Source organism: Stenella coeruleoalba (genome assembly GCF_951394435.1).
Source record: "Stenella coeruleoalba genome assembly, chromosome: 5".
Taxonomy (NCBI): domain Eukaryota; kingdom Metazoa; phylum Chordata; class Mammalia; order Artiodactyla; family Delphinidae; genus Stenella; species Stenella coeruleoalba.
In genome coordinates, this window is record NC_137150.1 from 6,934,824 (window position 1) to 6,961,055 (window position 26,232).

The 26,232-nt window shown below is 45.0% G+C and overlaps 1 protein-coding gene across 3 annotated transcripts in view; it reads right to left on the reverse strand.

Annotated features, from left to right (window-relative positions):
- KAT2B (lysine acetyltransferase 2B) overlaps window positions 1–7,618 on the reverse strand; it is a 103,394-nt gene extending 95,776 nt beyond the window's left edge. The window contains exon 1 of one of the 3 annotated variants that reach the window (XM_079922479.1): window positions 7,241–7,618. In XM_079922479.1, the coding sequence (XP_079778605.1) occupies window positions 7,241–7,537 (297 nt within the window). In that variant the 5' untranslated portion in view covers window positions 7,538–7,618. Of the gene's footprint in view, window positions 1–177; window positions 774–7,240 lie in introns of those variants that run through there. The other 2 variants (XM_079922481.1, XM_079922480.1) reach the window with 2 other exon arrangements.
- Between the last annotated feature and the right edge of the window lie 18,614 nt (window positions 7,619–26,232).

Genomic DNA, 26,232 nt, shown 5'->3' on the forward strand with positions numbered 1-26,232 from the left:
TAAAAATTCATCCCCCAGATTCTCATACATAGGGATGATTTGAGCACTTTACTGTCTGCATAATCAAAGTTTTTAAAAAAATGACTCCTCTGGATTGCGCTGAAATACTGCTGTGTGAGCAGTCTTATACAGAGCTGCTGGGGGACTTCTAAATACCCAGGACGGGCAATTCCTTACCTCTCTGGCACATCTGGCACCTTCGACACCCCGAGTAGATGTCTGTTTCTTCTTCTTTCAGCAGGGAGCTCTCTCTCGGGCCAGCCCAGCGACCATTCTTGATTGTCAGCTTTAAAACCATCAAGGGCGTGCATCTGTCTGCCCTGGGCCAGTCATAAAGAACACATTTTGTCTGCCTTATGGCCTGCAGTTTCAATGAACTACAAAAGCCTTTGAACATACCTCTCAACAGGAGTACAATAAACATCAAATGAGAGCAGGAGAATGCCTGCCACAAGTGAAGTCCCCTCTGTAAACCATCTGGAAGGACATCATCCTCTCCGCCCCATGAGAATGCCTGGGAAGAGGACGCAGAGAAGAGGACGCAGAGGACACGTGGGAAAGAGAGCCTCTGTGGGCAGCTTCCCCGTGAGCCACCCCTGCAGCTGGATGAAGCTGCTGAACTTCTTTGGGTCCCGGCTCCCTGCTAGTAAAATGACCTCGCCTGCCTTTCTCTTACCCCAGGTGGAGTGGCAAAACACTAACGACAAAACTGCTGATACCAATGGAAAGTTTTTAAAAATTAAAGAGACATCTGTGGAATGCCTGTGTTCCAAGAACCGTCACATAGGCTAGATGATTTCATCTTCACGGTAAATGGACGAGGGGGCACCTCGCCTCCCGCTTCCCCAATGAGGAAACTGAGAGATAGGCAGTTAAGACACTGCCCAGGGGCACCCGCCGGCCGGTGGGGTGGGAGGCGTGATCCTCCAGGTTTTCTCCAGGTCGCCAGGTGGTCGGCACGCCTGCAGTTCTACCACAGGTGCCGTGGCAGATTCGAACCCTCGAATCGAATCAGATTAGGAGTGTAGGAAACCATCCAGAGCCGGAAGCCATCGACAACCGTTCCTAAATAGCTATCTTCCTCTCATGGAGAAACAAACGAACTCCATCGGAAGCCGCTCAGCCTTGGAAATCCAAGTTTTATTGGCACTGTGCTGAGTATCCAGGTCTTTCAACTGAGAAGCAGATGTTCTGATTGTTCCAAGGTACCTGGCGTGAAACTGTATATTTCATCCTTTTACCCTCAACGTTCCCTATGACGGGTCAGACCTGTGGATTTACAGAATTAAATGGACACAGAACTAAATCCTGCCCATGTGGACGGGTAACTAGGTTGAGATCTACTGAATGGTAAAAACAAACAAACAAAACCCCATGAGCACTGCGTCACAAAATGCTATACGCAAGCACGAGCTTCCTAAAACAAAACAGTCCTCAGCAGATTTTGTACTGTTTTGCCCTATAAACTACTTTTTCCAGTTACAGAAAACTGCAAACTGCAATCCAAAGGCTTTGCAGGCTTGCATTTTTCCATCTTCCCTGAAAGTTTAGGAGGACACATAATTCAATTTGGTCATCTTTCTGGCTTTCCGCATGGTGCCTGCCAAGTGAAGCATTTTGCCTGTGTGCCTGGCTCCATGATACCACCTTTTAGAGAAGTTACCACACGTGAAATAATCGTCTGCATTAGATTTATGTGGCTAGAGACTGAGTTTTTAAAAACATTTAATCTACCCCCGCTCCTGTGTTGTGCTTTGCCGTAACAATACTGATGATCTAAGAGTCTCTAGAAAGATACTTTCAATTGGGTTTCTGTTTGCAAACCAACAATCAACTGCTATAAAATATCACCTTAAAAAGTTGCCCACGGTGGGGGGAACTGGTGGGGGGGAACCACCAGACCTTTGCAGAGGTAGCGGGGCGGAGGGAATGGTGGAGTTATAAAACTGGACTGTGGTAATGCACGCACAATTGTACACATTTACTCAAGAGCAACTAACTGCACACTTACAGTTGCTGAGTTTTATGATCTATAAATTATACCACAATAAAGCTGTTTAAAAATATGCCCAGGATTCACAAAGCAAGATTTTTCAGGTTCTGAGTGTTATTCAAATTAACATGAAAAGCATTCGTTTCTCCTCCACTGCAAATGTATTTATGGTATTTGGGGGCAATACGATTTTCTTCCAAGGCAGAGTTTCTCAACTTCGGTACTACTGTCATGGGGGCCAGATCATTCTTTGTGTCGGCGGGGCTGTCGTGGGCTGGTCTGTGCATCCGGGGGTGTTTAGCAGCATCCCTGGCCTCTGTTCACTAGCCACCAGTAGCGCTCCCTCACCCCAAAATGTCTCCAGACCTTGCCAAACATCCCCTGGGGGGCAAAACAGCTCCTGGGTAAGAGCCACTGCTCTAGACACTGAACGCTGGAAACTCGCTCTCGGGAGGAGTGACTGACAAATACAAACACAGGCATTCAGGAACCCCCCTAACGTGAAGGCTGGGTCTAGTGCCCCATTCGCAGTCCCCTGGCCAACGTAGGAAGCTTTTTCTCTTATGGTGATGCCTCTGCCTGTGCTCACTGCATATTCAACAGTCAGTGTCATTTCTAGATTATAAACCATTATTTTTTAAATGAAGACTAATTTTCTAGTCCTGTGCCTATGTCAGTCTCTAAGTAAGGCACTCAGCCCAGAATCAAAGTTCTCCATAACTGCCTTGCAGCCCCTGACTGGAACACTGAGTACGGCAGCAGACAATTTCTTTTCTTTTAATTTTTATTGGAGTGTAGTGAATTTACAACGTTGTGCTAGTTTCCTGCTGTACAGCAAAGTGAATCAGTTATACATAGACACATATCCACTCTTCTTTAGGTTCTTTTCCCATATAGGTCATTACAGAGTATAGAACAGAGTTCCCTGTGCTACACAGTAGGTCCTTATTAGTTATCTATTTTATATACAGTACAGTGTGTATAGGTCAATCCCAATCTCCCAATTTATACCTCCCCCCGCTTTCCCCCCTGGTAACTATAAGTTTGTTTTCTACATCGGTAACTCTAGTTCTGTTTTAGCACCAGGCAATTTCATTTTGCCAGCATGAACCCAACACGTTTAGGTTCCAGGAACTCTGGGGAACCTTCCACCTTTGAACTTCAAGGTTGAAGTCATGGTCTCCATCTTAGAGATGAAGCAATCCAGGCTCAGAGGAAAACTAAGTAACTTGTGCCCAAGACCATAAAGCGGCAGAGCTGGGATAGGAGACTAAGCCCCATGTGCTTTCTTGACTCCCAAGTTTACAGGGTATCCCCTACTCTGAGCTGCTGAGAAAACATGGGGTGGACTAGACACCTGCTGGATGCCTCATACACAGGAGCTCATTTGAAATCCTCACCGTTAGGCTGTGAGGTGAGGGTTATTATTCCTACTTTACAGACAAGGAAATGGAGGCTGAGGTAAAGTCCTTGTCCAAGGTCACACAGCTGGACCTGAAATGTGAACTCAGGTGGCTCTTGGCCACCACTCCCTCCGGCCTCCCCTCCTGTAAAAATGGCCTATTTCACTAGGAAGAGTCAGTCATTGGTTTTTGGTTTTTTACTACCTAAATTACATTTTCATTCAAATAGATGTGGATTTGGGCTACTCATAATTTACTTGGGGCTCCTTTTATAACACTAAAAATCCAGTCCTATGCACATCCGTGAGAAAAAACCCTCTCTGTCCAGTTGTCAGGAAGTGGTCAGGCTAAAATTTCACTACTGCTCTTCTAACAGTTAATCACTTCCTCCGTTTTCTCTTCTCTCATTCATTCATCCAGTCAATAACCACATCACTTAGGATCTATTCAGAGTGACAAACACATATCAAATAATCACACAATTAAAAATCATGATGAAAGCACCAGTTAGGAAAAGTAAGTACAGAGGGGGTTCCAAACATTTAGAATGGGAAGGCTGGCCAGGGTTGTAAAGGACACGCAAGGAATCTGAGATTTGCGGGAAGAGCTGGGAGTTCGTTTGAAAGTGAGGCAAGGGACTTTCCTGGCGGTCCAGTGGTTAAGACTCCGTGCTTCCACTGCAGGGGGTGCAGGTTCAATTCCTGGTTGGGGAACTAAGATCCCACATGCCGCGCAGTGCGGCCAAAAACAAAGAAAAAAGGAAAAAAGAAAGTGAGGCAAAAGGAGCTTTTGGTGCTAGTAAACAGTGTGTGCAAAGGCCCTGAGGTAGAAAGGAACCATGCACGCAAGGCCCTGAAAGGGGGCCAGAGATAGCACTGGCCAGGCCACACAGGGTCTTGTGGACCCCTCGTAAAGAGAAATTAAGGGTCCTAAGTAGGGGCAGAGCATGGTCAGATTTACAATTTTAATGAGCAGTCTGGCTGTGTCACATGAGCAACCTGTGCCAGGACACAGTTCAAAGAGCTCTACTCTGGATCCTGCAAAACAAGTTTGTTTGTTTCTTTTTTTTTTTTTTCCTTCTCTCCGGGCTGTGGTGCACCTCCCTGGCTGTGAGCTAGCTCCCTTCTTTCTCTGTTTCATTTGTGAAGTTTAAAGGCCAGATGTTTTAGCAGGTCTGGGACCTGTTTTCTTTCAGTAGCCCCCCCCCCAGTAAAGTACTTCATCTCTTCCCAGATTCCTCCCCACTCCCTAACCTCTCTATTCTCTCCAACTTGCTAAGTGGCCAGTCAATGACAAAAGGTAGGAGAATCTGTCCTTTGGGGCATTCTTACATAGAGGGTAGAGACAAGCTGAGAAAGAAATACAGATTCTACTGGCTTGCACCTCCTCACACTCAATCAAGCACAGTTGGAAGGGAAAAAAAAACAAAAGCAAATCTGAGATAATGTTAAGATTCCTGGATTCCCTCTTGGCCGCACACACCCGCCTCCACCAATCTAGTGGCCACCGCCAATGGACTTTAGCTCCCGCTGGCCCAACTCCAAGCTTTCATAACTACTTTCAGTTTCTCCACTACAAGAAGCTTCAGCTGACCGCACCCTGCCCCGCTAAGAGTCCTTAGCAGCCACTGACACTTCTTCCAGGAAGCCCGTCCTACCCCACCCACCCTTCGTGCCTCCTGCCCGTGAATGCCCAGCGCTCTAAGAAAGCAGGTTCTTCGAACTTCATTGTAATTGGTTCACCCAACACATGCATGCAAGTGCATGCACACACACGGTCAGTAGCTCCAGAAGGACAGATTCTGGGTGTCACTGTCCCAGCATCTAGCACAATGCCTGGCATCCGGTTGGGATCCTTACTGAATGAATGAGCAAATAGAAGTGGACACATTCAGAGTCTCCCAGGGGCAGGAAGAGAGACCTTAAACGAGAGAGGTTTTCCCTTCCTATAGGTTTGGTTGTGAATGTGAACATGAAACACTGAAGTTACAAATTTTAGAAAAGGCGCTACATTTCACTCACGGAAATTTGAAAGGATCAAAAATATCAAAGCAGGACACACACGCTCATGGTTTTAGACAGGACCAAAACTGCGGAAAGTTTTCAGATGGTAAGGTGGTAGCAGGGAAAGAAGATGCTCATGATGGGAACCCAATAAAAAGCCAGAACAGAAACACAGAGCTGACACGGCTCCCACCTGAGCCCACTCTGGCTGCAAAATGCCACGTCAACCGAGTAACTGACCCCGTTCTTATCTCCGTACAGTTCTCCCTTCGGCCCACTACTCTCCCGGTCTTGTTCTCATTTGTCAAATGCCCTTCATAGCCAATTCCTACCCCTTCACCTTTCTTAAAAGCACACTCCCCACTGGATCATTTTTGCATTCTGTCTTCAGAAACGCCAACCATGTGGCATTACTGTTTCACAGTTTCACTTTCTTGGCTGAATTCAAATGGGATAATCTTATATTGTCCAGGTCTGAACCAGGGTCTTGCTACTTGGAGTGTGGTCGGTGGACTAACATCGCATCACCTGAGAGTCTGTTAGAAATGCAGTCTCTCAGCCCTATCCCAGACCTCCTGATGCAGAATCAGCATTTAACCAGCTCCCCAGAAGAGTCCTGTGCACACAAAAGTTTTAGAAGCACTGGGCTAGATCCTACGTTCACTGAACAAATATGTATTGAACCAGTGCAGGGTCTACAGTAGGTGCTCAACATACACAAGAGGATGTGAATGACGTGGAGAAAGGAAGTACAGATATTCCACTGAGGTTGAGAAGCTCCTGTAAATACTAAAAACAGCATCACCGGGGTGCGAGGTTCTAGCAAGATTAATAACCTTTACGCCCAAATTCAGACGTGGCCAACTGCATCTGGGCTGTGGGAAACTGGAATCTGGGAACTTGACCCTGTTTGCAGCAGGCGGGAGGAGCACAGGGGAGGTGTGTGAGTGTGTGTGTCTCTTCCCCGCTTCAGCCACAGGCCGCAGGAGCTGACAAGGCCAAGTCCCCGCCCCCCTCAGCTGTCACCCTGTCAAAACAAAGCCGCTGCTGACAGCGCAGGGCCAGCCTGCCCCGCGGCCTCGGGCAGTGCTCCCACCCCAGGAGCACGGCGCCCACATCTGGATCCGCATTTAAGGGGCGACGGGGTGCCCGGAGCTGGGGTGGAGAGAGGATGGCCAGAAACGCGCGTCCTCAAACTAAGCAGTAGCGCCCGCCGCGCTGGGCCGTCACCTTGCCAAATCCTGTTTACACCCCGAGAGGCTGGGGCAGCGTTTCAACTAAACAAGTAAAAATACAGTAATGACCGGGCTGTCACCGCGCGCCGCAGCGTCTCCGCCCCCGGCCGAGGGCGCCCGGAGCTCCAGGACCCTAGCTTGGGGCTGCGCCGCCCAGCCCGCGCAATCCGCCCCTTCGAGCTCCCAAAGCGCCGGGAGTCCAGAATCCTATTCCAGCCTCACTCCTTCCACCCAGCTCCGCCCAGTGGGGCTCGGTGGAGGAGAGGAGGGCGCTCAGGTCCCCCAAAAGATGTTGCCTTGGCCCCGCTCCACTCCCTGGGAGGCGCCTCCGGCGAGCTCCTACAGAGCAACAAAGCCCCAGGGCAGCCCAGGAGCTCGGAGGCGGAGGCAACTCCTTCCAAGGGGGAGGAAGGAAAGGCTCTCGGTCCCGGCGATCTCTCCTTCCCACCCGACAGCACTCTGGTCCGAGAAGCAGCTAATTGGGCGCGGGCGACAGCAGCACTTCCGCGGTGCCGCGGCCCCGGGCGGGAGGCGGGGGCGGGAGGGGGAGGGGGTCCCGCGGGCCCGGCCGCGGCCCCTCGGGCGGGCCGGGCGCCGAGCGCGTACCTTGCAGGCGGAGTACACGCCGAGTTTCTCCAGTTTCTTGGCCCGCGGAGCGGAGCGCAGCTGCGCCTTCTTCACTGCGATCCGGGCCGAGCCGCCGCCTCCCGGCCCCTCGGCCGTGCCCGCCGCCGCCACCGCCGTCGCCGGTCCGCAGGCGCCCGAGCCCCCGGCGGCGGCGCCGGCGGCGCCAGGGGAGCCCTGCGGCGGCGCGGGCGGGGGCGCGGGGGGCGGGGGGGGCAGCGCCCCGAGCCCGGCCCCCGCCCCGCCGCCGCCCGGCCCGGCCCCGCCAGCCTCGGACATGCCGCTCCGGAGCACGGCAGGAGACGCCGAGTGTCAGGCGCCGCCGCCGCTGCCACCGCCGCCGCCGCCAGGGTCTCCCTCTCGGGCTCTGGTAGCCAGGAGCGCGAGACCCTCCCCCCGCGCCCTCCCGCCCCAGCGCCCACCCCCCTCCCCGCCCCCGCCCTGCCCCGCGCGCCACCCGCCCGGCTCGCTCCGGCCGCGGCCCGCGCGCTGACGGTGGCGGCGGCGGCAGCTGCTCCCCCAGGAGGGAGGGGACTAGCGGCTCCGCGGCCGCCGCCGCCACTGCACACGCCCTCCCCCGGCTCTCCTCCCCGGGGCCCCGCTCGGCGCCCGGTCCGCCGACATGGTCCTGGGGTGCGGGCGGCGGGTGCCGGCCTCTCGATAGGATTGGGGGCCAGCCCCCCGGCCCCCGGCTCTTTCCTGCTGCCTGCCGGACGCGCGCCCCCCACCCCGCGCCTGGCACCCTGCGCTCGCCCGCCAGGGGGCGAGGCCAACCCCGGGGGAAGGGGGAGGGGGAGAGGGGCAGGGGCCGGAGCCCAGGCACCTGCTGGCCGCCTCCGTCTCGGCAGCCCACCCCGCGCCCCCCCCAAGATGACCCGGCGGAGGGAGGGGGCGCGGGAGGAGCGCGGGGGAGACTCCCATCATTTGTTCCTCCGCTCCCTTCCACCCTCATTCGGAACAGAGGCAACTTCCTCCACCCTAGCGGGAGCCAGAGAAAAAAAAAATATTTTTGAAAAGTACCCGACCATGCTAATCCTTTTCTTTGTTGCCAATTCACCAAAATAAAGGCGTGATGTTTTCCATTTCTCTTTTTAGATACTTCTCCGTCCACCTTCTCTCTTTTAATTGAGAACGCTTTCATCCTGTAATCAATTTCTGGATTGCATCTGCCAGAAGAAGGAAAAGACTGTTAATCGATATTTTCTGTAATTTTTGTTTGAAAGTGCTGGTTGTTAAAAGAACTGTCGTCCCAAAAGCAGGGTCACAATGAAAACTAAGCGCAGTGGGAAAAGTTTGCTAATAGGTCTCATCTCTGCAGAGTGGGAGTATAACCTCACTACTTTCTTTTCTATAATGTTCCATAGTTTTCAATTTTGATATCACCAGCATGCATATTAACCATGAAAAAAAATTAAGCAGCATCCAAAAGAATGTGTTGATTTTGGCCTCAAACTTCAAAAAAAAAAAAAGGAAAAAACTCGACTCAGCGTTTTCAACTTTGTTGAAACTGTTGCGAACTGTCGTTTTCATTGTTGATGACAATGAAGGTGGTGTTTAGTAATTCGGAGACCACGTTTCAGTTTTTTTCATTTGAAATTGTACACCTTTGGTTGGCCTCTCTAAAGCAGTTTTTGAAAAGCCCAGCACTGTACCTCAGGACCCTTCCCAAGTGCCCTGCTTTTGTAATGTGAGTCACAATTTCTGTATAATATGGGTCATAATGTGTGTATTATCAAATTCTTTACATACCCTAAAGCTCTTGCCCAGCTCCGGCCAGACCGCCTGCAGAAATGTGCTTTTCCGTGGAAATATTCCCCTTCCCATCCTGTTTTTTCCAGTTAATTTTCTCTTTCCTTTTTCTAGATTCTCTGTGTTCTTTTGACTTTGAATGCAAAGCGGTATGTAAAAATGAACTTTTTTTTTTTAAGTTTGTAGATCCAGACAGTGACATTAGACAGCACAAAAGGAAATAACCTCTCCCAACTTGAGTTCCGTCTCAAGGTCTGAAATTGTAGACTCTCTGGTTCCACCAGGACAGTTACCTGGGGCTTCTTTTCTACTGAGGTGTTTTGCAGATTTTTATGATTCTTGCCTAAGCTGGATGGGAGTCTTAAAGACTGAGATCCCATGAACAAAGTCCAATATCATGATGTCAGCAGATATTGATAGGGGTTTAGGTTCCACAATGTAGGCATTTGTCAAACTGATGGCCCCCTTGGGATCTGTGCATTTCAGTGGATAAAAATATCCCTCATATATTAAAAAAATTTTAAATATTAAAGTCTAGTTGGTGGTGCTCCTGCTGAAAGTTTAGGGGTGCAGTGTCGTGATATATGCAGTATGCTTTAAGAAGCATTAAAAAAAAAAGATGGGGTGGGATAGGGAGGCTGGGAGGGAGGGAGATGCAAGAGGGAAGAGATACGGGGACATATGTATATGTATAACTGATTCACTTTGTTATAAAGCAGAAACTAAGACACCATTGTAAAGCAATTATACTCTAATAAAGATGTTTAAAAAAAAAGATGGATTGATGCATCTGTGAATGCGCTAATAGGCAGATGAACATGATAAAGCAAGTAGAGTGAAATGTGAAATGTTAAGAGTTGAATCTAGGTAGTACGTATATGGGTGTTCACTGTGCGGTTTTTAAAATCTTCTGTGTTTGAAATTTTCATCATAAAATGTTCGGGGGGGGAGCCCAGCTTCAATATTAACTCACCCATCACCCCTTCCTCCCAAGCTGTCCCCAGAATTCAGGAGGCAGACTATTTCCAGGATGTTCTGAAGCAGAAGAAAACAACCTCATTTCAACCGGCCCTGAAAACCATCACTGTCTGAATGGTGAATGGCTTGTGACATCGACTGAACATTATTTTTCATTATTTCCCTGCTCAGAGCACCCAGATGACATACTGCCTTAGGCTGAAGGCTCACAGTTTCAAGGCCCTATTCAAAGTGTTATGAGCAGCAGGCAAGGACAGTTCAAGGGCAAAGGATTCAGGAGGCTTGTTGCCTCTGCATAATCAGGCTGCTGTGAGCATTTAGTGAGCTCCTGTGTGCAGTCCTTTTATGAAGTGAGCACCAACAAAAGAAAAGGCAATGTGTTCATTTACAAAGTATTCACAACTGTGAAAGGATGTCCATCTAAAATGGAAATCTCATGCATGTGCCCTGAAAAGAACGGAACTTGGAACTTAAGAACTGAGAGACTGATTTGCCCTAAAGGCTGTTATACAGAAGACCCAGATTTACCTCCTGACCAATGAAAAAGCGCCAAGAGTCTCTTCCCGTCCTCTAGCCAATGAACTTACTGCTTGGACTGCAACCAGATTCCCCGTCTTTGCTCTCCCCCACCCCATAAATACAGCCCACCCACACACCAGCACAGTCGCCCTTAGCTTGCTGTGGTTTGCATTTCCTTAAATTGCAATTCCCATGCTATTCCTGAGTAATCTCAATTTCTCATAGTTCAAGCTTACCTCAATTTACCTCTTCATTTAGTTTAACACAACTTGCTGAGGTAAGCAAACCACAATTAGGAAAGAAAAGGCTTGGGGAGTAGGAATTGAGGGAGCAGGTTGACCCTTGGAGGTTAGTTCTGGCTTATTAATACTATAGAATAGTATGCAGCTATCACAAAGAATGACCATTATACAAATGTAACAGCATAGGTGGATCTCCAGGAAATGCTGCTGAATGAACCCTGTACAGTACAATACCATCTATATTAAAGGCAAACTCACACTGGCATATAAGTACAATTCTCTATGTGTTCAGTCAATGCATATAAAAATGCAAAAGCCAGAGAAAGATTTAGAAAGATATGCAGCCGATTCCTAAATGTCGTTGCCTTTACTGGGCTCCCTTGAGAGTAAAACTTCTTTTTCTCATTTTTATATTCCCAGTGCCTCACTCAAAGAAAGTTCTCAATAAATAGTAGTAGTTCTTTCTACGTGCAAACTGGACTCTGCTTCCCTTGCTCTACCATGATCCCCCTCTTCATGGTAGAGTTTTTAAATTGTAAGTGCAGGGGCTTCCCCGGTGGTGCAGTGGTTAAGAATCCGCCTGCCAATGCAGGGAACACGGGTTCAAGCTCTGGTCCAGGAAGATCCCACATGCCACGGAGCAACTAAGCCCATGCGCCACAACTATTGAGCCCGTGCTCTAGAGCCCGTGAGCCACAACTACTGAGCCCGTGTGCCACAACTACTGAAGCCCACGCGCCTAGAGCCTGTGCTCTGCAACAAGAGAAGCCACCACAATGAGAAACCCGTGCACCACAACAAAGAGTAGCCCCCACTCGCTGTAACTAGAGAAAGCCCGCACGCAGCAACTAAGACCCCATGCAACCAAAAATAAAAATAAAACAAAAAATTGTAAGCGCAAACCTGATCCCACAACCCCCTGCCTGAAACCCTCCAAGGGCTTCTCATAACATTGAAAATACAATCACAACCCCATAACCTGATTGGCAAGGCCTACCTCTCCAGGCCCTTCTCCCAGGTGTGTGGTTTACTCCAGCCTAACTCAGGAAGCTTTTTCCTGCCTCAGGGCCTTTGCATTTGCTGTCTGGCCTGACACCTTCCCCCAGACAGCATGGCTGGCCCTATTCATCTAGCATCCTTTGTCTGGAGATGCCTTCCCATCTAAGAAAGGAAGGATGGGGACCATCTTCTGCTACTCCAACATCTAGTACCTCTTTGCCATATTCCTTCTTACCCACCTTCTATAGTACACCAACATCCTGAAGCCCACAGATGGATTGAAATTGTCCCCACTGAGGATGCAGACTCTGAGGACTAGTCTGGACAAGGGGGTATCACAGCAGGTTTGGCCCAGTGTGTGGCCAATGACTGGCATCCTTCCCTCCCAGCACAGCCACCTGCTTATTTAGAGACAACAGCTCGATGAGAATATAAAATAAAGAAGGAGGAGACAGATGCCTTAGGCTTGGGCCAACTTCCCACTGGAGAAAGTGGCTGTGATCACTGGACATTTATTTTAATAACCTCTAAAATAAAATCTATCTGTCTAAGGAAAAATTACTGGAAAACAATTAGGAAATGAATCCTAGGATGGGGAAACAGAAAATCTCCGTCCCTGGTTTTCAAGCATCTTTGCAATTAAATCATGATTTCCAGTGTGAGTCTTAACTCTGCAGCAAATACCATTAGTGCTATTTTTTTCATTTTTATTTTTAGTTGTTCTTCATAGCAATTTTCATATCTAATGTGAATAGGCCTAAATGTGTTTGCCTGAGCACTGCCCTTGTAAAGAGAGAGGGTTTTTTCCCTTTTGTTTTCTGTTTATAATAACTAACACATATGACTGTTTTACCAGCCTACCTACCATTTACAATGAAGGTACAAAATAAGTAAAAGAAATGAAGTCTCCTTCTTCTGAACTCCGGCTAAATGGCTGACTGCTTTTCTAAAGCAATATGTGAGTATCTATCTCTTTGAGCAACTTGAAAATTATATAAGAAAATCAAATTTCCAAGGAACCAAACTTTGGTATGACCTAGATTTTCTCTAACAATCTGAATATCATGAATTTTACTAATGTGAGTGCCAGATTATTGTTTAAAATAAAGGTAAGAGGGAGTCTAATTCCCTAACTCTATAAAAGTGTTCATACACATGATTTCACAAATTAAGAAAAAGATTTTTAGGACAGGTTTTCTAGTTTAGGGTCTCCTTATCAAGGGAAAATCTGTTTCCTCAAGTCCTTCATCTTAAGTCCTGGCTGGCTGACCCTCTGGGTCTAAAATCAAAGCTCAGAGTGGAGTGTTTCAAAATTTATAAAGTAGGTGCTATACATCAGCAACCACTTTGGGTGAAAGCAACAAACAAACAAACAAAAGTGTGAAGCATAGTAACATAACATCCTCCCAAAGCACAAAAATGTGTATGTTGTTATAAAGGATTTCAAACATATAGAAAAATAAAGGGAGTGATTTAATTTCTGTACATTCACCAGCCACATTTTCTTAATGTTTTCATTTGCCGGCGAGATATATATTATTAGTTTAAGAAATCCTCCTTCCTAAGTCCCTTTATCTCAGTTTCCCAGTGCCTGCCTCCACAGAAGTAAACACTCTAAGGCAGGCTGTATCCTTCTTGTTCATGTTTTTCAACATTTACAAAATAAAGCCTGTAGTAAACACACTAATTTAAAAAATTTTTTTATTAAAATAGAGTTGATTTATAATGTTGTATTAGTTTCTGGTGTACAGCACTGTGATTCAGTTGTACATAAATATCTATTCTTTTTCAGATTCTTTTCCATTATAGGTTATTACAAGATACTGATTATAGTTCCCTGTGGTATACAGTAGGTCCTTGTTGTTTATCTATTTTATACATAGTAGTGTAAGGTATGTATGTTAATCCCAAACTCCTTATTTATCTCTCCATCTCCCATCTCCTTTGGTAACCATAAGTTTGTTTTCTATGTCTGTAAATCTGTTTCTGTTTTGTAAATAAGTTCATTTGTATCATTTTTTAAGATTCTACATATAAGTGATAGCATATGATATTTGTCTTTCTCTGTCTGCCTTACTTCACTTAGTATGATCATCTCTGGGTCCATCCATGTTGCTGCAATTGGCATTATTTCATTCCTTTTTACGGCTGAGTAATATTCCATTGTATATAAGTGCCACATCTTTATCCATTCCTCTGTCGATGGACATTTAGGTTGCTTCCATGCCTTGGCTATTGTGAACAGTGCTGCTAGGAACATTGGAGCAAGCATGTTCTTATTAATTGTCTAGCTCAATGAATGTTTATATATGCATATACTTGGTCATCCGCCATCCAGACTGATATAACAATATATTCCCAACACCCAAGAAGGCTGCTTTTGGCCCCTTTCTAGTCAGTGCCCTAAGGCAACCATTACTCTGGCTTCATCATCATAGATTAGTCTTGTCTGTTCTTGAACTTCATGTAAATATGCCCATAGAGCATGGACTCATGTTGTCGGGCTCTTCTTTGGAATACCGTTATGTTGATGATGTCTATCATGTTGCTCCATGTGCCATATGTCACTTATTTTTATGGTGGTGTAGTGTTCTATTATATGACTATCACAGTTTGTTTATTCATTCTCTTGTTGATGAACATTTCCAGTTTTTTACTACTATGAATAAAGTTGCTATGAATATTCTTATAATGCCTTTTCGTTGTCGTATATGCTTATTTCTCCAGGGTATACACCTAGGGGGACCGTTGCTAAATCACAGGGAAAGTGTACGTCAAGCTTTAATAGGTCCTGTCCCTCCCAAAATAATTGTACCAATTTATACTCCTGCCCACGGTGTGTGAGGATGACAGCACCGCCCTCCTCATAAAGCTTTGGTACCGTCGATCTCTTTAATTTTCACCATTTCGGTGGTTGTCGAGTAGTATATTTCTTTGTGGTTTTCATTAGCATTTACAACATGCATAATAACTTTGAGCACATTTTCATTTGCGTCTTGGCATCTAGGATGTCCATCTTTTGTGAAATAAATGTCTGTGCTAGTCTTTTACCCATTTTTTATTGTTTTGTGGTAGATTTTTACTGTACAGTCTGGATTTGAATCCTTCGATGGATATATATGTTGCAAATCTCTTAGTCTGTGACTTGCTTTTTCACTCTTTTGAGTGTCCTTTGATGATCAGAAGCTTTTACTTTTATGGGTTTGATCTGTCTGTATTTTATTTTATGTTTAGTGTTTCCATGTGTCCCGTTTAAAAACTCTTTGCCTAGCCCGTGTTTGTAAAGATACTTTCCTATGCGTTCTTTGAGTTTTATTGACCTTATCTCTCACACGTACGTCTCTTTTGCAACTCAGTCAATTACTGAGTATAATGTGAGATGGCAGTGGTCATGGTCACCATCTTATTAAACTTTCTCTTTGTATTTTATTTCTAAACTATCGTGTGAAATGTTTGGAGCAGAAGGATTGCCTTATAACATGGCCTTCTAGCTCAATCTTTACTGAGAGTTCACTGTAATATTGCCTTTTAAGAATAGTCTTGATACTCCCATTAAAGACTGCGTGCTCTTTAATTCGTTTTTAAAGCAGGATCACCCTTGGCCTCAGGCCAAAGGAGCCCCTACACTGGGGTCCACAGTTTAAAGAATCCCTCGTGTCATAAATGCTCAAAGACAAAGTGGAGGCGGGGCCATCTCTGTCACTTGTCACTTGTCACCTGGTATGAGCTTCAGACAGGGCAACCCCGTAAACCTGGACTTCACCCTTCTACCCAGCAGGATCAAGCCCTTGCCTGAGACGCACTTCCTCGCATCTGTTGTCCTTGAGCCTGGAAGCAGAAGGCGCCTGCATAGGAATACTGAGAAGTTTTGCATGTGAAAGAGGCACAGTTTTGGAGTGCAGGAAGGATTTGAGTGGCAGGAATGCTTAGGTAAGAGAAAAGACAAATTAATTAACTTGTCAAATCCTCCTTCTAAACGTGAATGCAAAAGATTCTTGCATAACAAAGTATTCTTTCCCAGAGTACCAAGCAGCCGTTTTCTTGCTTCTCTTTGTGTTCCAATTCATGGTTCTGAGGATCCTCGTCAACCAGCGCCACATTCACTAACGCTGCCCAGTGTCTGAGGAACATTTTGTAATGTTAAGGAATTCATTTTACCCTTAAATGTATATGTATAGAGATCCAAACATTATCTCCGGGAAGCACGAAATAGACTTTTTCATCGGCAAATAGATGAACATTGAATGCAAAGAGTGTGAACAGTTTTATAAAATTATTTAGGAAGACGTCACTGAATTCTCTAAAAAGCTAATAAAACATTCAACTTATTTTAATATCTTTGACTAAAAATTTGATAGTGATTAACTATAACTTCATTTTGCCTTTTAGTTTTGAAAGGGCACTTTGACTATGGTAGAAGAAAGAGCATTTTTTAAAATGTAAAAAATAATTTGAATTTTTAAATTTTTTTACATTCATGTCATTCACCTTTTTTTGGATGAACATACATTTAAATTTTGTACACTTTAAATACGATTACATTTTGACCGGGTAGTTATGTATAATTTTGAATTAAAAAAAATAAAGGAAAAGAAGAAAAAAAAAGTCCATGAGAAAAATGTGCTTAGAATATTGTCTGGCAAATAATGGGTATTCCATAAATATTAGGGATCCCTGTCTGCCACCCACCCTTTTCCTCTCTTGGTTTTAACTTGATATCAGATTAAACATCCTTTCCCTCCCTCTTTTTCCCACTCTCCACCCTCCAAATACAAACATACATATCCTGTTTGGAATGTGGTTGCCTTATGGAAACAAGTCTAAAATTTGGAAGAAAACAGAGCCAGCAGAATTGACAGGAGACATTAGGGGAATCTCGTTGAGGCCAAATTAAAAGCTCAGTTGTTAAAGATACCCAATTCTTTTTGAAGAATTCTGACATACCACATATGTCAGGCACTTCTCAGCCGAGTGAGGCGTTTTGGGCATCTCAGAAATGTGGGTCAGACCAAAGGGAATTTAACCGATTCTTGCTAATCATTTGACTTACAGGTTGGGCTGCCAGCCCTCAGCAAACCGAATGAAAGCTTCAGGAAGTTAGCACTGCTGGCCACATCCTCACAGTTTTAGACGCACACCTGGAACGTTTTAACAGCTGGAATCCAATTTCTGAGTTGATCTCTGAGAAAATCAAATTTGTTGTAGCACTCAACAATAATAAAAGAAGAATAACTAACAGTTTGGGGGTACCTACTACATGGTAGGCACTGCACTAATCCCTTTCTGCAAAATGTCCCATCTAATCCTTACCAGGACGTGAGGGCTATTATCTCCATCATAGAGATGAGGAACTTGGGGCTCAGAGAAGTTAAGTAACTTACACCAGACCCTCTCCTGATTTTAACCACTTTAACTTACAGCTGATGACAATGGTGGCTACTGTTTTTTTGTTTGCTTGTTTTTGTTTTTTTAAATTTTTATTGGAGTAGAGTTGATTTACAATGTTGTGTTAGTTTCAGGTGTACTGTAAATTGAATCAGTTATACGTACATATGGGTATACACATATACATATGTGTGTGTATATATCTATATGTCTATATATCTATATCTATCTATCTATCTATCTATCTATATATATCCACAATTTTTTTAGATTCTTTTCCCGTATAGGCCATTACAGAGTATTGAGTAGAGTTCCCTGTGCTATACAGTAGGTCCTTATTAGTTATCTATTTTATATATAGTAGTGTGTATATGTCAATCCAATCTCCCAATTTATCCCTCCTCCCCCTTACCCCCTGGTAACCGTAAGTCTGTTTTCTACATCTGTGACTGTATTTGTTTTGTAAATAAGTTCATTTGTACCCTTTTTTAAGATTCCACATATAAGCGATATCATATATTTGTCTCTGTCTGACTTACTTCACTCAGTATGGCAATCTCTAGGTCCATCCATGTTGCTGCATGTGGCATTATTTCGTTCTTTTTTATGGCTGAGTAATATTCCAGTGTATATATGCACCACATCTTGGTCCATTCCTCTGTCAATGGACATGTAGGTTGCTTCCATGTCTTGGCTATTGTAAATAGTGCTTCAGTGAACATGGGGTGCGCATATCTTTTCGAATTATGGCTTTCTCCAGGTATATGCCTAGGAGTGGGATTGCTGGGTCATATGGTAGCTGTGTTTGTAGTTTTTTAAAGAACCTGCATACTGTTCTCCGTAGAGGTGGTACCAATTTACACTCCCACCGGCAGTGTGGGAGGGTTCCTTGATGGCGGCTACTGTTTACTGAGCGCTGACTAAGGGCCTGAACATGTGTTATAACAAATTTCATCTTTGTAAACACTCTAATGGGAAGCATTTAGGAGTCCCAGCTGCAGATAAAGAACATTCAGCTGCAGCACCTGGAATTATGTGGAATACAGACGATGATAATAATAGGTGCAGAGTCTCTTCCCCACCTCCTCTTTTCTGTGCAGAAGAGGCTATTTTTCATTCTAGGGCCGTACTAGTCAATATAGCTTTCTGTGATAATGAAAATGTTTTACATCGGCACTGTCCAATATGGTAGCTACTGACCACATGTGGCCATTGAGCATGAAAAACGTGGCCGATGACACTGATGAACTAAAATTTTAATTTTCTTTTAACTAGTTAAATTTAAATAGCACACGTGGCTAGTGGCTACCATTTTGGGCAGCGCAGCTGTAGAGGGTAAAACCGCTTGGTGGCCAAGTTCCCAACAGAGTCTAAGAGTTTCTCACACTCCACTCTTCTTTCTCTTAGCTCTACTATTGGTCAGCTTCTGGGGCAGGATCCTCAGACTAAGGCACTGCTAAGAACTGAGGAAGAGGGAAAAGGATCAGGATCTTTCTTACTCCCTTTATTCAAAACGAAATATTTATAGGGAATTCCCTGACGGTCCAGTGGTTAGGACTCTGGGCTTTTCACTGCTGAGGGCACGGGTTCAATCCCTGGTCGGGGAACTAAGATCCTGCAAACTGTGCGGGCACAGACAAAAAAAAAAAAAAAATCCTAAATATTTAAGTGTGCAAACACTTATTTCACGTGTTCATTTATTTATCTAACAAATATTTATGGAGCTCTCCCCACATGGCAGGTATATCTGCTTATTATAAGTCTATGCATTGGCCCCTGGGTTAAAACAGCAAGCAAGGCAGGACTGGAGAGACAGACATTAATTAAATCATCACACAAATGCATCATTAGAAACTCACTCAAATAAAGGGAAAGTATCAGGAGTTGTGAAGGCTTTTAAGGACAGAGGATTCACGTGAGGCATCGGGAAACACTTTAATTTTTTTTTTTTTTGCTGCGTCGGCTCTTCGTTGCTGCGCACGGGCCTTTCTCTAGCTGCGGAGAACAGGGGCTACTCTTCATTGCGGTGCGTGGGCTTCTCATTGCGGTGGCTTGTCTTGTTGTGGAACACGACCTCTAGGTGTGCGGGCTTCAGTAATTGTGGCTCGCAGGCTCAGTAGTTGTGGCGCAGGGGCTTAGTTGCTCCACGGCATGTGGGATCTTCCCTGACCCAGGCTCGAACCCCTGTCCCCTGCATTGGCAGGAAGATTCTTAACCACTGTGCCACAAGGGAAGCCCTGGGAAACACTTTTCTGTCGGTGCTCAAATTCAGCTTGTGGAAGTGATGTTTTAGCTGAGAAACTAAGAATGAGTTAGAATTAACTGAGTGACAAGGAAGGAAAAGCATTCAGGGTGGAGGGAATAGCATGTACAGGCCTGAGGTGTGCAGAGTGTGGACATGATTGAGGAACTTTAAAGAAAGGGTCAGTGGGGGAATTCCCTGGCAATCCAGTGGTTAGGACTCTGCGCTTTCACTGCCGAGGTTCCAGGTTCAATTCCTGGTCGGTGAACTAAGATCCCACAAGCTGCATGCAGTGTGGCAAAAAAAAAAGAAAGAAAAGAAAAGAAAAGAAAAAGAAAAAAAAGAAAGGGACAGTGGGAAGAGACAGGCTGAGGCTTTCTACACAGCTTCATCTGCCATATCAGGGCTTCTGACCTTTATCCTAAAAGCAGTGGCTGGCTACTGAAAGGATTTAAGCAGAGGAGTGACCTGATTAGAAAATAAACTTAAAAAACAAAACCAAACACACAAAAACCTTGGCTTTTCACAAGGGCGTCATTGTTCCCTGTTCCTTCCTTCCCTCTCCAGCAGGCAGGCAGGTGACTTCCCCAGACACAGGGCTGCAGCTGGCTCAGGACAGACTAGAAGAGCTTGGTCCTGGGCCCAGTGGATGAATGGAGCTGAGCTGTGTTCTTTCCTCTCATGCTCTGTGTGTTCTGTGTGTTTCTGCCATTGAATAAATACTGGGTATTTATAAAAACTGTCAGCAAGCCACCCACTCCCTTTTCTCTGCCTCAGGCCCAGAAGCCCTCAAACAGTAACAGGCTGTACCAGAATCTCTGCGATACCCAGAGATCCAGCTCCTAGAGGACAGCTAAATATAACTCTCTTCCACAAAGGCTGGTGTCTGTCGTCTCCACTTTTACGATCCTAGCTGTGGAACATCCAGGAAACTTGAACTTGACGGGCGGTTTACACCAAACCAGGGCAGAGGGGTGTCATTGGGGAGGTGGGGTGACTTTCAGTATTTTCTTTTCTGGCCACCTTTCCATTGAGCCTTGGAATGGAATCATGGATTGGCCTTCAGAGGGGAGAATGACAAGTGAAAGAATTTATTCCAGTGAGAGAAGGGCAAGAAGAGTGAAAAGGAGAGGAAGGACTTGTGAGTGTATTTGAACTTCAAAATAATGACATTCCAACTTCCTTCACAAAATGCACCTGTTGCGGTCCTCTTCTTCCAAAATGAATTGATTTTACCTCCTTCCCTGGCATCGTAGAAAAGTCACCCATTTTGCTGTTTAACACACTTGACCTTGATTCTCAGCTCTGTCGCTTACTCGGGGCAAGGTAACTCACCACCCAGAGCTTCAGGGTCCTTGTCTGTAAAATGGGTTAATGGTGCTTGTTTGCAGGGTTGTGTGACTGTGAGACAATGTGGATGGAATGCTTAGAAATAAGCAGGGATTTCCCTGGTGGTCCAGGGACCCCGCACTTCCAATGTTGGGGACGTGGGTTCGATCCCTGGTCCAGGAACTGAGATCCTGCAAGCTGTGCAGCACAGCCAAAAAAAAAAAAACAGAAAAAGAAACATAAATAAGCACCGGCTTTGTTATTATCCAGTAATGCGTCTGTGTGTCTCTCTTCCCCATGACACTGAGCTCCTCAAGTGCAGAGAACTCTCACTGGCCTTTATATCTACTACCTACTCCTGCAAGTGCTCAAGATATAAAATGAATGGTTGATGTAGTTATCTAATAGTGAAGGAATTCCTCTCTTCCTGCCCAGGATGGTCAATCTTCTAATTTCCTACACCCTTGACTGTTATTTAGACACAAATTGGGAAAATAAAATTAGTGGATACACTTCCAGAAAGATAGTTTCCTACAATGTTTCTACTTACACATACACATACATATTTTAAATGAAATAACTTTATTTTTAAAGCAGTTTTAGGGTTACAGAAAAATTGAGCAGAAAGTACAGAGATTTCTCACATGCCCCTTCACTCCCTTCCCTCTACTGTATTAACATCTGGCAATAGTGTGGTACATTTATTACCACTAATGAGCCAGCAACGATACGTTGTTATTGACAAAGTCCATAGTTTACGTTAAAGTTCACTCTTTGTGTTGTACATTCTGTGAGTTTTGACAAATGTATAATGGCATGTAGCCACCATTACAGTTTCATACAGAATAGTTTTGCTGCTCTAAAAAGCCCCTGTGCCCACCCATTTATCCCTCCCACCCCACCCACCCCCAACCCCTAGAAACCACTGATCCTTTTACTATCTCCATAGTTTTGTCTTTTCCAGAAGTTGTGTAGCCGGAATCATACAATATGTTGCCCTTTCAGATTGGCATCTTTTACCTAGTAACATGCATTTAAGATTTATCCATGGATGCAATGTTGGGAGGCCCACACGGCTAGGAGGTTGAGGGCAGTCTCTGGAAACTGAGGGCTACCTCCAGTGAACAGTCAGCAAGAAGCCAGGGTCCTCCGACTTGGAAATGCAAGGAAATGAACTCTATTATCGACATGAGTGAACTTGTGAGTGTATCCTTCCCTAGCTGAGCCTCCTGATGAGAACCTAGCCCTGACCAATATCTGATGGCAGCCTTACAAAAGACCCACCCAAGCTGTGCTGCACAGAAATCATGAGGTAATAAATATATGTTGATTTAAGTTACTAAGTCGTGGTAGTTTACTATGCAGCAATAGATAACTAATATACTCTTGTTGAGAGATATTTGGGTTGTTTCCAGTTTTTCCTGACTATCAACTATGCTAATATAACTGCTCTGATGCACGTCTCCTTGGTGCATACCCACAATTGTTTCTATAGAGCAAATTACTCGAAATGGACTCGTAAGCATAAGGCATTGGGCAAGACAGAGGGTGGCAAACTTTTTCTGGGAAGGACCAGGTAGTAACTGTTTTAAGCTCTGAAGGCCCTGTAGTCTCTGTTGCAACTATTCAATTCTGAAATCGTATTACGAAAGTGCCAAAGACAGTCCATGTGAGAATGAGCATGGCTGTGTTTTAGTATTTCATTTGTGAACACTGATACGTGAATTTTGAATAATTTTCACACGCTACAAAATATTGTATTTCTGGTTTGTTTCAACCAATTAAAAATGTAAAAACCATTCTTAGCTTGCAGACTACGTAGAAACAGGTAGAGGCCAGATGGGCCCACAGGCCATAGTTTGCAGGTTCTTGGGATTTTCAACTTACCGGATAGGGCAACATTGTTTTCTGAAGTGATGGTCCTGATTTTCCCTCCCATCAGTAGTGTAATGTTTAGGAGTTCTCATGGCTCCACATCCTTGCCCATATTTGTGACATCTATGCAATATTGAGTTTTCCAATCCAAAACACAGATGAGTCTTTGCCTTTATTCATATTTTCTTTTATGTTCTTGGTAGTGTTTTACAGTTTTTTTCATATGAATTTTTCCCTCATACTTTTTTGGAGTTTCTTTTTTTTTTAACGTTCTTTTTTAAACGCTGCATTGGATCTTCATTTCTGCGTGTGAGCTTTCTCTAGTTGTGGCGAGCGGGGGCTACTCTTCACTGCGGTGAGCGTGCTTCTCATTGCGGTGGCTTCTCTTGTTGCGGAGCATGGGCTCTAGGCGCGCAGGCTTCAGTAGCTGTGGCTCACAGGCTCAGTAGTTGTGGCTCATGGGCTTAGTTACTCTGCGGCATGTGGGATCTTCCCGGACCAGGGATCGAAACCGTGTCTCCTGTATTGGCAGGCTGATTCTTAACCACTACACAACCAGGGAAGTCCCGGGTTTATTTCTAATTAAATAATTTTCTTGTTGTAATATCTAGTGGGTTCTTTTTTCTCTTGTATTTCAAATTATTTTTTGTAAATTAATTATGTAATCCTCCACCTTAGAAGGTTTCTTTATTTTTTCTTTATATTTGGGCAAACATAGTACAAGTTGTCATTTTAGTGGATACATGATATTTTCAAGAATATTAAAGGCTTGGGACATCCCTGGTGGTCCAGTGGTTAAGAATCCACCTTCCAATGCAGGGGATGCGGGTTCAATCCCTGGTCTGGAAAGATCCCACATGCCGCGGGGCAACTAAGCCCACACAACTGGAGTTGAGGCCTGCGTGCGACAACAAAGAGACTGCATGCCGCAACTAAGACCTGACACAGCCAAAAATAAATTTTAAAAAAAGGACAAAGTCTTAAGACCCTGAAATAGCTTTGCATCGTTTCCTGCCCACTCTTTTAACTTGCTTTTGAAACATGTATATGTACATGTTACATATGTGTGTGTGTGTGTGTGTGTATGTGTGTGTGTGTGTGTAAAGGTGACATGGAGCTAGGGTGGTGAGGATGGATAGAGACATAAGCAGGGCCGAAAGTGAGCAGAAAGAAACAAGTAGGTGAAAGTGGATCATAGGGAGAGAATTTAATGGAAATGTTTATGCAAAGGTGGTTGTGGAACGTGGGGAGACTAAATAATGTTACTAAGTTAATATTAATGATAATAACAATTACGTATTGAGCACCTACGCTGTACACTGTGCTCAGTGTTTGACAGACATCGTTCATTTCACATCAACCAGCAAGGTTCCTAGTATTATCTCTATTTCACCGCTGACAAACTTGGGGTCCCAAAGGGCTAGATAACCTAAGAGCACCAACAAACCAGCAGCAAGCTGGGATTCGAGTCCAGCCGGCGTGCTCCCAAGCCTTTGCTACTTCCATTCCTCCGTGTTGACTTTCCGTGGGTCGGATATCCCGCAAGCAGCAGCATCCACATGAAGAGGCCTGGACCTCCGTGTTCGTGTTCATTGTGATGTTATTAGAGCAAACAAAACAGAACAGAAACAACCACTTCATTACAGGTAAATGGTTCAATTATCTACGTTACATGTTTACACTTACTGTAGAATATAATACAGTGGTTAAAAAGAATGGGGTAGGGGGAATTCCTTGGCGGTCCAGCGGTTAGGGCTCGGCACTCTCACTGCCGAGGACCAAGCTTTGATCCCTGGTTGGGGAACTAAGATCCCACAAGCCATGCAGCATGGAAAAAAAAAAAAAAAATGGAGTAGGTTGATAGGTACTGACTATCAACCTAAAAAATCATCACCCCGTACTAGACCCCATACTAGTAAGTGACGGGAAACGTTTACAGAATAATGTTATGATTATGCTGCCATGTTATTTTTTAAGATACAAGAAAACAAGACTGAATGGAGTCTACAAGTGTATTCCTGTATAAAAATTCATCAAGCTGTGCATTTAGAATTTCTGCAACTGACTGTAAGCAAATTAGATCTGAATTGCAAATTAGACCGTGTCTATGTTTTCATGCACATACATATGAAAATACATAGAAACCGGTCTGGAACAAGTTACACCCAATTTTTGGCAGTGGTAACTTTGGGGAAAGGAAGATCTCTTCTTTTCCACTACATACTTCTGTATTGTTTGAATATTTTAAAAAGGTGTCATTGGGTGTCTAATAAATACATAGAAGTACGTGTTTTTGTCAATAAAAGAAATAACATAAAATAATTAATCAATTCATAGACAAAATTAACAGACAGCAAATACACTTTGGAAGAAAAGAAGCTACTGAGAATCCGTGTAGAGATAGACCCAACTGCTCCCTTGCAAAGTATTTCAGGAATATGTTTTCTCTATTTTTGCCTCTCTGGAAAGAAGTTGACCCTAAGTCACTTTTGTAAGGAGGTTTTCCTACAACCCTAATCCCTAGCGGGCCTGAGGGCTGCATGTGGAGATATGAACACTCAGCCACCCTAAGAGAGATACCTGACCCCGCCCAGGAGCTGGAGCTGACAGGAGACTCAGGACTTGCTTGAAAGAACTGCCTCAGTAACCTTCCCACACTGACGTGGCATGGGTGTGATGCAGCTGCTGGGAGTGATCAGGCAGTACACCTGCATGAGTGGTGTGAAGGAATTATGGAATAAGGAATTCATTCTGTGGGACTTCCCTGGAGGTCCAGTGGTTAAGACTGTGCCCTTCCAATACAGGAGGTGTGGGTTTGATCCCTGGTTGGGGAACTAAGATGCCACATGCCGTTCACCACGGCAAAAAAAAAAAGAATTCATTGTTGAAATCTGACCTCACACAATTTGTGGAAGGAGCCAGGCAACTGAACATCTGGGAAAGGAAGCTGGAAGGATCAGAGGAGTCTGTAGCCAGTCTGAGAAGCCAAGGCTATCCAGCCACTGAAGTAGGACCACAGAAGGCATGCTGATGGAGGAATCTGGAGGGAGTATTTGCTTTGGGGGTCCACTTGCTGGTGGATCTGGGGCTGCTGTGGGCAACGTAGAGGGAGTGAGGACAAGCTGGACCTGCTAGGCACCTCTGCATCTGGGGTCATCTCATTGAACCATGGCAGCGTTCAGATGTACTGCCCCCAAATTCCTTTCTTGCAAGTCTAACCTGGAACCACACAGGGAAAAGGATTCTGGAAAACATAGTTTCTAGCCTAACCAAGTTAATGGTGGGAGATGATTCTGGAGGAAAGGTGGTGAGTTCCATTTTGGACATGTTATTTGGGGTTGACTGGAATACGTGCTCGTGGTGATGTCCAGTAAGTAGTCGGGCTTGTCCAATCTTCTTCAATATGCAAACAAGCTGTTCTAAGACTCTAGTTCTAATACAGCCTGGGGTGAGAAAGTGGAAGGCCGCTGTGGATTAAGAACCTAGGAACTAAAGATATCGACCAAGAATAAAGTTAGCCTCAAGAAATACAGTGCAAAAGCCAAAAAGCCTGTACCTTTCAAGCAGTGACTTGGGGCGGCAGGATGGGAGTGGGGATGGCGAGACTCTCCAGGGCAGGTAAGAAGGGGTGCTGGAAGAGATGGCTTGAGATACCT